The following is a 17,418-nucleotide window of genomic DNA, read 5'->3' on the forward strand; positions in this document are numbered from 1 at the left end:
ACTGCAACGATGCGCCATCTAGTGGACAAACGACTACTTATCGCCAATACTGGAAATGCAGCCATGATGATGATGATGATGATGAATATTTGGCTTTCTTTTAATCAGTCCCTCCAGGATTTCGCGAGGATTTTTTGTGATTGTTGCGATCTAAAATGCCTGATTTCGCGACAACTTTTCTAAAGAATTGCGATGGAAGTTGCGGTGTTTTTAGCTGTTTGTTGCGAAGAAATTGCGAGAGGTAGTGAAATTTGCAAAAATTATTTTTTAATTTTGTAATTAAAGGTTAGTACGACCAAAATTGCACAGATCTTGATGCTTATTAAAAAAGGACAAGTAAAGGTAAATAGTAAGGGTATACAGAAAATCAAAGTAGGCCTACTTTATTTGAGTAAATATTTTTACTGGGGTAATTCACAAAGCAGTAGCCTATAACCTTTCGTAGAACTGTCCAAAAAAGACAGCCCCCTAAAGAGATGGCATCATGTCATATGTTTCAATACATTCATATGTTATAATTCATATTAAGTTCATATCTTTTTAATAATTCATATTCTGTGACTTGCATAATTACTAATAGCCAACTAGTAATTTCATATTGATTTAAACTATTAGACTACACTTTTCTTTAATGTTATTACATTGGTGGTGTGTAAGTCTAATTGACTGCCTGCAGCGTAGCCTAATAACATTTCTAAGTGGATTGGAACACTTGCATCTCACTGTGTTCGGCTATGACTGGAAATAACTTTGCATAGTGCATTACGATATGTGGATGGAATTCGGGATGTTCTTGGATCATAGAAGAGGTAAATGTCTTACAGTGTTATTAATTTCTATGATTTTGCTAGCACTACACAAACTGAGCCCACAAGCTAGCAAACATGACACGAGCTAAAAGGACATCTCCAGGTGTAAACGTTTGCCAATGGGTTGCATATTATAGCCTACTCAAATGTCAGTAAACCAAGTAGGCCTTAATTAACTTACTTTCATAGCCTATAGGTTAGCAACACCAGGTTGATAGATGCAAGTAAAGCAGATCATTAACGTTAGCCTTCTATTTATTGTCATCAAAACTGCAGAGGAGTGAACAAGTCTCTGGTGTCTGCAGAAGTAAGTGTGGCATCTGACTCATATTCTGCGCGAGGAACTGTTGTGGTAGGTGAAATTTCACGGGGAAACCATGATGATTGGCCAAATTTGCGAAAAAGTTGCAGTGTTTGGACAAAATTGCGAGGTCGCACAGAATTCACGAGGATTTGCTGAATTTGCGTTAATTGTTGCGATCGCAACATCGCGAAATCCTGGAGGGTTAATCCTACTGAATTTGTAATTATGTATCGGCCGTTCTGATAGTATGTGGGTGCCTGTGTGTGTGTGTGCATGTGTATATGTGTGCACCGCCATCTACAGGCCAATGAGTGTACAGTCACTAAATGTACACATAGCCTAATTTTTTTTAGACCCCCCCCCCATGGATGAAATTCTACGAAACTTGGCATACCCCTAGAGAATGCCAGGTCAATCATACACATAAAATTTGGTGCAGTTCTGAACATCTTAACTGAAGATAGGGGTGATTAAAGCAGAATAATATTGCATTTTCATTTTTTACGGGGGGGGGGGGGGGGGGGGGGGGGGGGGTGCAAATCACAAATGAGTGATTATGGGCCAGGTTGATGTGGGCCCTTGAGACCAACATACCATAAAAGATTCTTCATCCTCAGTGCCACGGTTCAGGTAGTTATTTAGTAAAAACTGCTTTTTTTGCGGTTCGGGGGGCCCAGCATGGGGGGAGGACGAAACTACATTTTTCCGTAAAAGTCTAGTGGGGCTACATACCCACCAAATTTCATGTGCCCCGGTGGTTCGGTGTCCCGGGTATCGTTGACCAAAAATTCAGGAAGTAGATGACAGAAAAAAAAAAGAAAAAAACTTTGACAATCCCTATATGACCGCTTCGCTAGCGGCGGTCATAATAATCAATGGAAACATCTTTATTTGCCATCACAGCTCTCAAAATGGTTCTTATAATACCTACCTTTTTTATAATACCTACCTAGCCTCTCCATGTCTCCACAATGATTGAACTGGTATCTCACGATTGGCATGGGGTACTTTCCATAAGATCATCTCTCAATGCAAATCAAACCAGCTATTAGGCTAATTGAAAAAAAAAAACATGCCAATCTCTAGGCATGGTGAAGGGCATGTGATGATGTGGGGCTGTTTTAATTCCAAAGGCCAAGGGAACTTTATCAGGATGCATAGTATCCTGGATCCATAAAAATCTGCCAGCATCTATAGCAGTGATCCTCACTATTTTTTTCAAGAGCCACATTGGCAGTGCAAAATCAAAAAGAGAGCCACTTTTAAGACAACATACTAACTCACCTTTGCAAATGTGCATTTCTACATATAAATATCCCACACAAAAAACACATCCAAAACAGCTAAATATATACAGCCAATGCTTAATAACTTCCTTTCACCTTCATTATTTGGGTGAAGGAAGAAGTATAATTCAGATGTTTGCGTTTTTGTAGTGCAGTATTGTATGTTTATGAAGCACATTTGAAAAAAATATTTGCTGTGTTACCACATAGCCTACAGTGAGTCCCGTTTAGAAATGGCCACATAGCACATTCGCGCTTTCCGTGATACACGCATAGACGGTAAAAGATACACGCAGCTGCATGAAATGTATTACAACTTATCGCCACAAGGTGGCAGTTTAAGTCCGCTGTAGCATTGCCGGTGTTACATGGCAACTGACTTCCGTGTTAAAGGGACACCAGGCAACGTTTTCGTGTTAATTAATCATCTTCGTAAGTCGGTATATGGTTAAATGACTCATTACAGGGCGAATGAAGGCTCTCTCGCCCGCTCCTACTGCCTGTAGGAAGAATATCCCACTTGCAAGTTCGGTGTATCCTACCCGCCGACCGAAGCAGGATCAGTTTACAGCACAGAGGCAGGCTAACAAAATGCTAGAGATTGTTGCAAACGTGGCAGAGCCGGCGAAGAAGCAGCGAAAACCCTTGACGGAAGATGCAAAGAAAAGGAAAAGAGCTTCAGACGAGCGAGGGGGAGTTTCGTAGAGAAAAAACATCAGGCTTGCCTGGTGTCCCTTTAACTGGCTGCGTTGATGACGTTTCATGATTGATGACGAGTCTTTGACAGATGTGGCCGCTTGCAGATTTGTCACTTTCTGATATACTAGAGATGCACACAAATATGCATGACATGTTTAAAAGTCAAAAATGTATGTAGTACTACATGCACTGGACCATGAATATGCCACCCAAAAAACACCTAAATAGCATAAATTAACTTCACGTGGGTATCGAACCACGAATAAATTGACCTGTTAGCTTGTTAATCAGGGGCCGTATTCACAAAGAATTTTAAGGCTAAAAGTAGCTCCTAAGTGGCGAATTTAGGAGCAACTCCTAAAAATAATGGGCGTGTCACTCCTAACTTTAGGACTCCTAATTTTTTTCACTAAAAGTAATTCACGAAGCATTTTAGACCTAAAAGTAGCACATAAGTCTGGGACAGCTTAAAAGAAGTCGAGAGGACTCCTAACTCACTAAGACCTATTCACAAACAGCTTTCTGTGGCATTTCACGTTGCGATGTTTTGAAATGCGTAGCCTATGCGGCAACAGGAGCTTCCAATCGCGAGGGAACAATTTTGCATTCATAAGGGACGCAATAACGCCACCAACAACAACCAAAACTACTCATTGTTAACATGTAAATTAAATGTAACGTTTCATTGTGAATCAAATTAAAATGTTCTCCTCTTTGCAAACGTAGGCATATGGTGACAGATTCATTTAATAATGTTGCAATGATACTGCATCAATCCGTAGGCCTATGTTTCATTAGGCTACTAGGCTATTTGTTTTGCCTTACTCTTTATTAATTTAGGCTAGGCCTTTTTATTCAGTTATTCATCATCTTCCGTCCTTCGCACTACTTGTATAGCTCACGCATTCTCAGACCTGTCACCTGTCACTCATCATCGTAAGGGAGGTGCTTGGAATCATTCCCGCGTTACAATCATCAGCCAATCAAGGTGGTCACTTCAGTCAAGCTCGTGCATGAGTAATGACGTCATCCATAGCAACGAAGACTCACTCTTAGTATAAGAGTTGTCATTTTTCCTTACTAAGAGTAGGTCTGAAAGGCTTTGTGAATAACTTTTAAGAGAAAACTCCTAGCTAAAATCTTTTAGTGCGATTTAGGAGTACTCCTAGTGGTAAGATAAAAGGCTTTGTGAATACGACCCCAGACGTCTATCAACTTGCGCCACGAGCCAGCTGACAGCACTCACAGAAATTGACTTCAGTTGTATGATTAAAAGAAGTCAGCTAACGTTATGATAATTGTAACAAGTTAACATAGCTGTTCATGTTATCTGGCTACCATGTTATCATGCTACCGTTGCCCAAGTCATTTAGTAGGCCTTCATGGTTAAGTATCAAGTTTTACAAACGTTTCACTGAGGTTAGGCTGTGGCTGTGTGTACCTGAAGTGTCTGTAGAGCAAATAAATCAGCAAATAAATCAGAATAAAAATGTGTTGCCTAATTGTGTATCCTTTTGTCCAGCCTATTCTTTTAAGAATTCAGTTCATGAAACACAGGCATTGAAACCCACACTGCAATGTATGGGCAGGAGAAGTCTAACGTGTCCATATTTTAAACAGAATTTGCGCACAGGGAGAATCAAAATTCTTAGGCTTATAGGCTATTAACGTTAATGTTGCTGACATGTAAACATGGGTTTGATATTTTATTTAGCCTACCAATTCACACATTTGTGCTTCTCCTGTGGCGCAACAGGTTAATGCCTATATGTTGCTTTTTCACGCAGTCGACATGGGTTCACTTAGATCAACATATCAAAATATTTTGCCTCATGATTGCTCATAAACTCATCATAAAATCAAATGACTGCAGGTCCGCTTCCTGTCACCATAGCAGCAACTAGCTAGCTTCTAGTCTGAACGAGGTCTTGGTGAGGTGTGGAGTTGAGCGATTGACAGCTAACGTTTCCAGAGTGGAAGTGATAAACGAAAAAGAAAAAGGGAGGAGGAAGAATTTAGAAAGAAATTGCCTAAATTAACCAACTTCTTCCAGTCGAAGAATTCTTCCATGGAAGAAAGTAATTTGGACAGTGATGCAACAACATCTGCTGAGCTGGGTGGTGTAACTAATGCTAGCTGCAGCAGCTGTGGTAGGCTACTGATGCACCACCACCGGCAACTTGCACTACATATTATTCTACTGATGATGATGATGATGATGATGATTATGATGTTGATCTAAGTGAAACAGTCGTGAGGGACAAGATCACTGTCACTGCCGAAGTCCGCACTGGTGCTGTTGGTGCTGCTACGGACACCATTTCAGTAGCAGAAGCTTTGGGTGCAAACGAAACCAGTACGTGAGTAGCCCTAACACGATACAGTTATCAGTGACGACCCTGCATTATGGCCAGACACCGTAAGAGATGCAGAGCGAGTTGAAATTGTTAAAAAAGGCCCTGTGCAAATTAAGAACTTTGAATTCCCCAAAAATGTAGATAAACCACCCAGAAGATTCACGGTTGAACATTATTACATGACCATGAAAAATGGAGAAAATGGCTAGTTTATTCGGTCAGTGCAGACGCTGTTTATTGTTTTGAATGTCGGCTTTTTGGAAGCGCCCCCTTAGGTGACTGATCCCGTGGTTGGCAAATATTTTGAGGTGGTTAACATAATCGAAAAGTCTTGAAATTTAGCACACACATCAGGTGTCACACAAAGCAGCTAGGTAAAAAAGCTTGGCCCCGGGTATGGCCCAGAGACTCGCTAGCGCCCCCTTACGCCCCCTTAGATGACTGATCCCGTGGTGGGCATATACTTTCAGCTACACACACCAAATTTGGTAGGTGTCTGTATCTCCCCAAGATGAACAACTTTCGTATGTACAATGCATTAGCCACGCCCAACAGGAAGTGAGATATTTGGGATTTTGTGCAGACTAATATGTGATGAAATATGTGATGAATCATGATGCCAAAAGAGGTTCTTCCCATCGGTGAAAACGCATGAAATTTGGCACACATGTCAAGAGGTACCATGAATACACAGGGGAAAAGCCTTGGCACTGGGCTTGGCCCAGGAACTCCATAGCGCCCCCTTATGTCACTGTGACTTGTGGTTGCCATATAGTTTTAGATACACCAAATTTGGTGGGTGTGTGTAACTCCCAAAAACAATCAACTTTTGTATTAACATGCCATTAGCCACGCCCACAGGAAGTGAGGTAATTGGGATTTTGTGCATTGTGGACATGATCAATTTTAACATACTCCTCCTTGACGGTTGATCCGATTCATGTGAAAGTTGGTATATATGATGCCAATATGCTTCTGATTCTAAATTGTGAAGCTTTTTTTGATATGTTGTAATTTGACGAAATGGCAAAACTCTGAATTTTAATACCCTTCCACATAAACAATAAATGTGTCTTAATTCACCATGCATGGCTTGAAATGTTTTAAATTTCACAGGTCTTTGAATACCATGGGAGTGATGATATTGACATGCCCATAATGCATATTAGGCATAGTGCCACCACCTGGCAACAGAAAGAATGTCAATTACACTGATGTCACATGATCAATTTTAACATACTCCTCCTAGACGGTTTGTCAGATTCATGTGAAATTTGGCAAATATGATGCCAAGATGTTGCTGATGTTAAATTGCGAAGGGATTTTTGATATGTTGTAATATGTCATGATTTTAATATCTCACCACATAAACAGGAAATGTGTCATAAAGTCACAGTGCATTGAATGAATGGTCTGAAACTTCTCAGGTTAATAGATATTATGATTATGATGATATATAGAAACCCAATGGGCCTGCCTGGCATAGCGCCACCACCTGGCCAAGTAGGAAATGTGCCAGAAATGGACAATGCCTTAAGTGACTGATCTGAAACTTTATAAAATATTGGATATCATTATTGTGATGATATTCACACATATAATTCATATGCCTAGCATAGCGCCACCATCTGGCCAAACAGGAAATATGCCAGAAATGCTCTATGCTTTGAATGAAAGGTCTGAAACTTCTCAGGTTAATAGATATTATAATTATGATGATATTCAGAGACCCTATGGGCCTGCCTATCATAGCGCCACCACCTGGCCAAGCAGGAAATGTGCCAGAAATGGACATTTGGGATATCATTATTGTGATGATATTCACATGTGTAATTTCCATGCCTACTGTAACATAGCGCCACCATCTGGCCAACCAAAAAGTGTATCAGAAATGTTCTTTGCTTAAAATGAATGGTCTGCAATTTCTCAGGTTAACATATATTATGATTATGATGACACCCAATAGACCTGTCTTGCATTGCGCCCCCACATGGCCAAGCAAGTAAATGTGGCAGAAAATAAAATACAAAAACACATAGCACACGCATCAAATATGTACATTTCACAAACGTACCACGTCGGTGCTTTGTTTGATTCCGACATGTCACGGGTTGCGGCCCGCAGGTGCTCGGGCCCGCCATTGCCGCTTGCGGCTATATTTGTATTTATTTTTTTGGTGGCATATTCATGGTCCAGTGCATGTAGCGTACTACAGACAATTTTGACATTTAAATATGTCATGCATATTTGTATTTGTTCGTCTCCAGTTTCCATCAGAAAGTGACAAATCTGCAAGCGGCCACATCTGTCAAAGAAACGTCATCACTCATTAAACGTCACCAACGCAGCCAGTTAACATGGGTGCTAGTTGCCATGTAACACCGGTAAACAGGGCAGCGAATTGCATTCAAAGGCGTTGCAAGTGGCAGTGAGATACTGTAAGCAGAACGAAACTAAAGATCACCTCGTTGAAGTCATACAGTAGTAGACTAGGCTACTACATATTGTTTCTGTGCTTAATTAGCAACAGATCTACCCACACACCGAGAGATAGGGAGAAACAGACAAATACACACACAGGCTCGGACTGGTAATCTGTACAACCGGGGTGGGCCGGTGACCTCCGGGATTTGTTTTTTTTTTAAAAGTTATTTAGCCTATTTGCGGCCCGTCATGTAGACCTAGGCTTAGCCTATAAATGCAGTTGCATCCATTTGGATTGGGGGGTGACAGGTCAATCATTTTGGTCTCTTCATGACAGGTTCAGTGTGTGTTACGATCGCGCCCCCCTGCCCCACCCCTCAAGTGGATTTGTCCAAGCAGCCGCTAGGTTTGTGGGGAAATATAGCCTACGAGTCCATGCATGGTAGCCTAGGCTATATAAGTGCCCTCCGCTGGCTGGTGTTCACATTAGTGGTGTGCGATACTGTAAAATTTGGTTTCGATCCGATACCAATTAAATATAAGGCCTGTATTGCCGATACCGATTCCAGTACTGATATTTGCAACTAAAAGCAGTTTACATACTTTTATGTAGGGGAGAACATTGTGTCATGATTTATGGCGTGAATAAAACATCAATATACTACATTTGAATACATTTCCATGACCACTAATGATTTTATGGATTTCCACTGTTTATAGTTTACAAACATTTCAGCAACAAAACATTGCAAAGCGGGCATGCAAAATGTGAAAGGAATGGTGTTTGCATGACTGTAGGCTAGCCCTTGGTGAAACAGGAACAATGCATTTTGAACAAATTAAGAGATATTGGAAGTGAACTCAACTTAAAGTATCGATCTCATCACGCTGGTATCGATACGATACCAATACCAATGTTGGTATCGATACTATCGATATTTGGATCGATGTGCCCACCCCTAGTTCACATCATCGCAGTTTAACCGTAAACAGCAATCAGAGATGTCTAATTTTATTCCATAAATATATTGTTTTTATAGACGTAAGTTGCACGCGCTACGAAGAGCTTCCATTTACTGCACCATGTAGGCTACTGTAGTGCGGTTTGTCTGTCAACATAAAAAAAAACTCCGGGTACCTACAATTTTCGCACAACTTGGTGGAAAAGTGTAGCACAGGTTAAAGAAAACCTATTCATGTTTGGACTCAAAAGGAACTTCAAAGTATTTCACATATAGTAGCCTTTTAGCTCACAACGACAGTGAACGTGGAACTTGGAAAGTGGAAGTCTCTCCACCGAGTGTTACATTAGATTAGGGTTTCTCAACGGGGGTGGTACCGCCCCCTGGGGGGCGTTCGTACTACCTAGGGGGGCGCTGGGAACGTGAGAGGTTTTTTTTTTTTTTTTACATTTTAAACTTTCATGGTTTTCACATATTTTTGGTGCAAAAATAGTCTACCTGAAATAAATAGGCTATTTTCATTCATGGGTTTCTAACCCCTCTACCGTCCCAGCTACATTTTACTGTTTATCTATGCTCAGTGGTCATACAGTGCAGTTCGGGCCTGCACACGCCCGGACTCACGTTCCCCAGCCCCAGCTATCGTCATCTCTATAGCCCGTTTTCCGCTCGCTGTTGTTCTGCAGCTGCTCTGAGCGTAGTCTCCACGAAAAGACCGTTGCTAATCCGTTGGATTGTTACGGTGCATATGTTGTTCAAGTGATGTGCACTTGATTTTTGTCTATGATAAAATGACACGTCTTGTTGCCTACATTTAATGTGAAAAAAAATCATTACTACCAATGCTGATGTGGTAGTGTTTTTTTTTTTACCCAACCAGTCTCCTATTGCTTAGGGACATTTTCTTATAATTCCAGAAGAAACCAAAACAGCACAGAAATGGGCTCGTTTTTTTTAATTAAGCAATATAGCATGAGTGTGAGTGGCCTAATAGCCCACCCAGGGGTGATTTTTTTATTTTTTTTTATTGTGTGTGTGTGTGTGTGTGGGGGGGGGGGGGGGGGGGGGTGGCACCAGAGGATCAAAGTAAGGTCAGAGGGGCGTTTGCTCAAAAAAGGTTGAGAATCACTGCATTAGATGCACAATCAATCGCGAGTCGATGCACGTAAAAAGTATCAACTGGTAGGCTAGTAATGAAGGTAGCCTAATTTTGCAAAATGTGATGACGGCACACAAACTTGGGCAAAAACGTTTAGTATACACTTGTGGTGATAGCCTACAGTTAATGTGAATCTCTGACTATAACCAATATAGAAGATTTGCACCAAATAGGCCTAACTGTGGTTGTGTTTCTAACATGTTGGCACAAATCATAATTTCTGTCAACTATGACGATCTCCATGCATGTTCAGTAGACTATATTTTTCATTTAATCAAGCAGTGACATGTGGTTTAATCAGTGTTGGGCAAGTTACTTCAAAATCGTAATATATTATGTATTACTTATTACTGTCATTTCAAAGTAATTCATTACATTATAATATTACTGTCTCTGAATTGTAAGGCATTACACTACTATTACTTGTAAGTTACTTTTACCAAAATATCTGGAAATATGGATTTGGAATTCTAAATGCAGTTTATTATGCTCAATGCAGCTCATTGCACTTCTAATGGAGGGTGATGTGGTACAACATAATGACTGAGCTAGGCTTAAGGCTACAGTAGAATGCAATAGATGCAGTGATGGCTCATGATGCAATACAAGGAACAATCATAGCCAGAATTTTGTTTAAAGAAGACAAAAGGTCAAAGTCTGGTCAATTGTGATAGAAATGCTGTAACTTTAGGCTTAGGCCTACTCATTAAAATCAACAGTCAGAGAGCCCACTACCTGTATATTGTAACCCAAAACTTAAAGACATGTCAAGATAGGCTACACAGTGCAGCTACTGGCCATTGGTGCCCTAACTGGTGAAATACAGTATTAACCTAAATATGTCATCATATGGCCAACTATAAATATGTAATCTGCCTGTTCCCAGGGATGGGTAGTATTTCTGAAACATGTAATATGTGTTTCAAATGCAAAATAGTATTTTGTCCTTTCTATTTTATTGGGTTGAAGGAAATGGCTCTGTATTTTGTATCAAAATACTTTATTGGTGTGTATTTTTGTATTTTAAAAATACTGCAAGCTAATCACCGCAAAGTGTTGTGCTAATGCTGGGAACAGGCAGGGATGGGCAAAAATCCCAATACCTAATTACCTAGTACCTAATACCCTCATTTTTAATGTATCAAAATAAACTACAAAATACAGTAGGCCTAACCATATGACGTATGTATCAATCATCTTTACTTGCGTACCACTTCACACCAGTGCTTCAGCAATAGCCGTCACTGAAAAGCTGTAAGTGTTGTTGAACACAGCTGTTCTCACATTAGCTGATTGCAATAAACATAAACCATTGTTGCCTAATTACCAATTATTCATTACACCTGTCTGTAGTATCTACTTTTTTTGTGTTTTTCACATATAGTATTTTGCAGTATTTTTAAAATAGGAGTAAATTAATAAAATTAAAATTAACAGGAGAAAATTGCCAGGGCCGAATTTTGTTCCCAGTCCGACCCTGTACACACACATTGTAGTAGCCAATGCAGAACTACTTCAAGGGCTCTTTGATTGATTTAATGTTGCAGTGGAAGAGGCAGCAGCCCTTGAAGTTGTGTAAAAGTATTAAGAACTTGCATTGTTTTTAACATATCTCAGTATCCAGATATTTTTTTTATTTTTTTATTTGTTACAGTACACAATATGTGTTGAAAATAACACAACTTGTGTTGAAAATAACACAACTTTGCCAATAAAAGGGCTGAATGATCTGAACATGCAAATATAAATTCTCATGGTTATTTCAGTTGGAAGAGATTACGTCCTCTGTGTTTTGAGAGAGCCTCCGGACAGTCACTTTCACCTATAGGGAGGCAAATGAACAATGACGTTTGTGCACCATACTAAAGTTATTCAGGCAATTAAACACTATAAGTATACACTATCTTTGTGTTGTTCGTTTATCAACCACCACCATACCTCATTCTTCTGTAGTTTGCTGAGATACTTTTCCACCTCTTGTGAATTGTCAACATTAATGTCGTTGATGGCGAGGATCTCATCTCCCACCAGCAGTATGTCCGCTGTCTCGTTGCAGCTGACAAAACAAGTTTAAGAGAAAGATCGACAGTACGTTATTGATACAATTGAAATTTGGGCATAACCTAAAAGGTATGGTGCCCATAAAAGCTTTTGGATATCAGCAGTAGTGGTGTGATCCTTACCATGCCTTTTCCTCTTCAGTTAGACTTAGATGCCTCTTCAAATTATCCTTACTTACACAGACGTCCATTTCTACTGGGGTCAGAAGCTCACTGATTTTGCAAAGACACATAATAAAACAAAACTGATATGTCACAATAACAGTGGGCAACTCTGATTAATATTTTTTGTGTGAATTTACTGCAGTGGTAAATGAAAGGTCTGACACCTTGGATTGTCTGTCTCTTTTTTTGCCTGTGATTCTGAGTGGTCTGGTCTATCCAGCTCCTGAAGGGCCTGTGCAACTGATGCTAGTACACCGCCCTCTGCAGACACTGGAGGGAACTCCCTTTTGAGCAAAAGAATGAACTCCATCCCTTAGCTTAGCACTGAGTGTACAACCATACACGTCATCAGAAAATCACATACGTATAATGTTTAAGCATTTCAGTTTCATCTATAGACAATTTTAATGCACATCAGCAGTTCACAGCATGTTCATTGTGAATTCATGCTTTATGTTTTGAGAATAGAATATTAATATGAATATTTTATGAAAGGAAACTATGGGGAACTTGCATTTCTGAAGATGTCTTCTCAACTGCATTTCTCATGAATTCAGATCTATGTTGATCATTAAGAACCAAAACAGTAAGCACTGACATAGGGTTTTATTCCTCTGAAATAACTCATTATCAACAAGACATTATTGCCTCCACAAGGAAATCGGTGACTCACACTACTGCCATTTCCATGTAGCCATCGAGCTCCTCCTTCTTGTCGCACTTTTCACATTTCTAAGGAGGCCATCACAGCTCATTTAAGTTCATTTGTATGTGTGTATTTGTTTATGTTTGTGTGTGTGTGTGTGTGTGTGTGTGTGTGTGCAGGGGTTAAAGTGGGGGGGAACAGGGAGGAACGCAGTTCCGCCACATCAGATAAATTAATAATAAATATATTATTTCATACCAACAATATAGTGTGATGATATTGTTAAAAAAAAACGGTGAGTTAATTTTTCGCGTGTTTTTTTTTCCGACACTGGATTTTAGGGCTCCCCTACCTGCCAAATCCCACTTTAACCACTGTGTGTGTGTGTGTGTGTGTGTGTGTGTGTACTTATTTATACAGTCTATCTATGGTGTGTACAAAATGCAGGCAGGTCCACCTACAGTATGTATCATAGAGTACTTTTAGACATGTTCACTTGGCTTCAAAATGAACAATCACAAAAGACTATAATTTATTAATTTAGTAAGGGGCTGAAACAAATAGTTAAAAATGAATAAGAAAAGATAAACACTATCAACCAATGAAATATTTCACCTCAGACATGACCTCCCTGGTTGGCTGATGTCTCTGAGTTTTTAACAGGATTTTATACCAATCATCCATTTCTGTGCTGTAAGGAAGAGAACGATTGTTTTACTATATTGCAGCTATTATGTCATAAGGCATCACAAGGTCATTGCTTTAGTAAAAAATTTTTTGTTTAACTTACCAACATTTGTGACCAGTTCATTCATGACTTAAATAATTGTAACCTATAACGCAATGGTGGACCAGTGACAACAGTGACAATTCAGGACATTTCTGGTTTAAAAAATGTCCACTTCAAAAATAGTATGACTTTCCCTAAAGGTAAAAGACTTTGGTTGACCCAGGAGAGCTTTTGTATTATCTTTTGACTGGATGTTGTCCTCTAGTGGTGATTACTGGTTCTGTTCACCCCCCCTCCAACACAAATATACGCTTCCACATGAAAGGACAAAATAATGTGTTTTTGTTGTATGTGCAAAAGGCAGTGAAAAATGCCCAGTGAATCTGCTGTTATGCAGGCTGTCTAACCTGTTATCTCCAATGAGGAAATAGTCTCGGTCTGCTGTTTTCAGGAGGAGCACACAGGAGGCTGGACGCCCAAAGTTCTTGTGAATCCATCCCCACATGTTGTGGCTCTCTGGGCAGAACAACACTAGCAGCACCCTGCAGTGACACAGCCAATTCACCTCCAGTTTATAACAGTTAATATCCAGTTTATTACAATTCATCTCCAGTTTATAACAGTTAATCTCCAGTGTATCACTATTTAATTTCAGTTTATCACTATTTATCTCCAGTTTATCACAATTCATCTCCAGTTTATCACTATTCATCTCCAGTTTATAACAGTTAATCTCCAGTGTATCACTATTTAATTTCAGTTTATCACTATTTATCTCCAGTTGATCACAATTCATCTCCAGTTTATAACAGTTAATCTCCAGTGTATCACTATTTAATCTGCAGTGTATCACTATTTAATTTCAGTTTATCACAATTCATCTCCAGTTTATCACAATTCATCTCCAGTTTATAACAGTTAATCTCCAGTGTATCACTATTTATCTCCAGTTTATAACAGTTAATCTCCAGTTTATAACAGTTAATCTCCAGTTTATAACAGTTAATCTCCAGTTTATCACTATTCATCTCCAGTTTATCACTATTCATCTCCAGTTTCACAGCAGCTGGTTTTGATTTTAAAAAAAGGTTGAAAAGTTCAAAGTAGGTATCAGTTTGGCATGTCTTCGCCCAGGTCCATCCATGCACCACTTAAGGTGGTCTTAACTTTGATAATGCTCTTATTTCTGGGCAAAGACTGTTGAAAACATGCAGAACTGATTGATAATGAATGCACAACTGGTTTATAACGAATGCACTGAACTGGTTTATAATGGCCCTATGTGTGCTACATAGATGTTTGAGAGCTTAACATGTGATCATTCGATTAGAAGGGTGGAAGGGGGTCATACTCAGACATGTCCATTGAGCCCAGAGGTTTGTCGGTCTTGTCATGTTCATAGTACTTCAGGTGGTGAACATTATCACTCATCTTGAGGAGCGTAAAGAATCGCCGTTTCCATGATTTCTGCATGCATATTTTTGAACAATATTGAAGATGTCAGCCAATGTCACCACCAGTGAATTGAGTTCAGTTAGATTTTGAAATTGAGTTCAGTCAGTTATGTTTGTGCTGATTGGTTCTCTGGTCATATCATGAACCGACTTTGTTCTAGACTCACCAGTGCTACACCCAGCTGCAATTAACAGCAATATAAGCTTAAAGCAGATCTATAGAGCACCACCAAACTACCATGTCGTTTGCATAAAAGCTCTGATAATATCCAGTGCATATATACAGCTCTGGAAAAAATTAAGAGACCACTGCACATTTTTCTGATGTCATCCTACGGTTGCTGAGTGTCATTCGAACGAGTTGAGGTTTCTTAATTTTGAATATGTCTGTTAACTCATTCGAATGCCACTCAGCCTTAGAGTATTTGACATTTTGATGTATTTTTGCTCATCCCTGCCAACACCTAGAGCTGATTTTTAAAATCACACACACACACACACACACACACACACAGAGAAGAACACATATACACAATAACAAACAAACACTATGCACACACTACATACACAAAAGTAGGGGGTGGAGTAGTTTTTTTCCAGAACTGTATTTGTTGCTACTGGGTCAGATACATATTTAGGACCAGGGACAATCTATTGATAATGCAACAATGCACTAATTAGATAAGTTACTCTCTGCTCTCTGATTAGTTTATTTTTAAATCATAATACATACCATAACCTGAGGACCAGACATAGGGGACTTATACATATAGCCACTCTGCAGTTTCTCCATGGCATTACTCTAGACATAAGACGTTAGACATAAAGAATAATATTTTGAATGAAAGTAAAACTGTATTATTTTTTAGAGATTACAAATAAATGTTGAATTACACATTAAAATTCATTATAAGGAACATTATCAATTTTATCAAAATATACGCCACCTTATATTTTAAATAACAGCAATAGCAAGCAGAAATAATCACAGAAGATCAACTATGATTATTTTCTTACCTTTAAAAAGCACTGAATGTGGAAACAGCACTATTCCACCAGACACTCTTCGAGGTACAGGTGCTGTTTGGTGAATATGCAGCCGTTAACTAAGTCAAGAACAAGCAAGTCACCCAGAAAAAATACATGACACACACCCCTTTCCATCTTGATGGTTAGGAAGTGGTGAGGCCTTAATTCCACGCCTATTACCGTATTAGCCTAAACCTGTTAGGTCACTTCTTTAATCGCTTGAACCATAAATATGTGAAAAGAATTTAAGAAAAAGTTTAGTGCAAAACACACACACACACACACACACACACACACACACACACACAACACATAAGAAAATAGATTTGTTAATTTCTAAACACATCATTTTCAAAAACATGAAAAATAAAGCAGAACTCATTTATTTTGTCATCATTTTATCTTAGTCAAAAAGCAAATATCTATACTACAAACAGGATATTGCTGTCTAACCTGTCTCAAAGAATTTTGTTTTCATCTTCAAGAGTCTCATGTAAGTGAGAAGTATGTTGCACAAGTGTTGACTGACATGTTTTTAAATTAAGTAGATGTCTCTCTTGAGTGTCCTGGATTGGCATTCAGCATGCAGAAATTAACTCCATAGCTTATGTTGTGACAGAAGTAGAAATGGACGAACACACAAGGCAGTGCTGATTTATATGACTACTGATGTTTTTCAGTGGAATGCGTAGATATGCATACTTCAGGATGGAGATACACCTTGTTCCAATTGTGTTACTCTTTTTTTACTAAAGGTCCTTTCATCAAAGGTCCATCATTTTAAGCTTAGCAAGAAAACGCAACATTTAAATATAATGCATCAGACACCTTAAATCTTGTAAACTCACTACTCTTATACTTAATATGGAAGGAGAATAATGGTGTTACACAAGGACAGTGTTAGGCTACGATTTTATGTAGCAAACATTTTCATCATCATAGTGCAATGAACATTGCCATTATCTTGGAGAAGACTCAAAAAACACATTGTCTCCTGCTCAGCAGATAAACAATGTTTTGTTGAAACCAGAGCCATATAAAGGTAGAGTTGCGACCATGGGTGTTCAAAATTTGTTAAGGTCACGTGGTTCATGTAAACTTCAAAAAGTTCCCGGAAGTGATTGACAATGGATTAGAATGCATTAAATAAACTACTGTTCAATGAGAGACAGAGCCACAATTTTGGGTAATTGACAGACAATAAATGCATTGATATACAATATTTATAACACAGTGTAATTATTGTGTAAACTGTGTAGTTATCCTACCATTACAACAATATTAAATTAAATTCCAGACCATAGCCTGCTAAATATCGGAAGGTGACCTTTTTT

The 17,418-nt window shown here is 39.0% G+C and overlaps 1 protein-coding gene across 2 annotated transcripts; it reads right to left on the reverse strand.

Moving 5' to 3' along the window:
* Positions 1-11,490: 11,490 nt before the first annotated feature.
* On the reverse strand, positions 11,491-16,198 carry LOC121700563 (pleckstrin homology domain-containing family S member 1-like). Of its 2 annotated transcripts, XM_042083621.1 has the most exons (11): positions 16,073-16,198; positions 15,789-15,855; positions 14,953-15,068; positions 14,009-14,143; positions 13,487-13,562; positions 12,899-12,957; positions 12,740-12,784; positions 12,390-12,509; positions 12,184-12,273; positions 11,939-12,056; positions 11,491-11,822 (listed from the first exon to the last, which is right to left on the reverse strand). In XM_042083621.1, the coding sequence occupies exons 2-11, from the start codon at positions 15,846-15,848 to the stop codon at positions 11,763-11,765; spliced, it is 879 nt and encodes a 292-aa protein (XP_041939555.1). In that variant the 5' UTR covers positions 15,849-15,855; positions 16,073-16,198; the 3' UTR covers positions 11,491-11,762. The 2 variants fall into 2 exon arrangements, with proteins under 2 accessions (XP_041939555.1, XP_041939556.1); XM_042083622.1 differs by lacking the exon at positions 12,740-12,784 and having other exon boundaries at positions 16,073-16,195.
* Positions 16,199-17,418: the final 1,220 nt, after the last annotated feature.

The sequence above is a fragment of the Alosa sapidissima genome, chromosome 24, assembly GCF_018492685.1.
Source record: "Alosa sapidissima isolate fAloSap1 chromosome 24, fAloSap1.pri, whole genome shotgun sequence".
Classification (NCBI taxonomy): domain Eukaryota; kingdom Metazoa; phylum Chordata; class Actinopteri; order Clupeiformes; family Clupeidae; genus Alosa; species Alosa sapidissima.

Coding starts and splice junctions, on each gene's coding strand:
- LOC121700563 (XM_042083621.1), bottom strand. CDS start 15,848: ATGGAGAAACTGCAGAGTGGCTATATGTATAAGTCCCCTATGTCTGGT. Junction 12,785..12,898: donor TACATGGAAATGGCAGTAGT/GTGAGTCACCGA, acceptor TGATCAACATAG/ATCTGAATTCATGAGAAATG. Junction 11,823..11,938: donor GCAAACTACAGAAGAATGAG/GTATGGTGGTGG, acceptor GCCTCCCTATAG/GTGAAAGTGACTGTCCGGAG.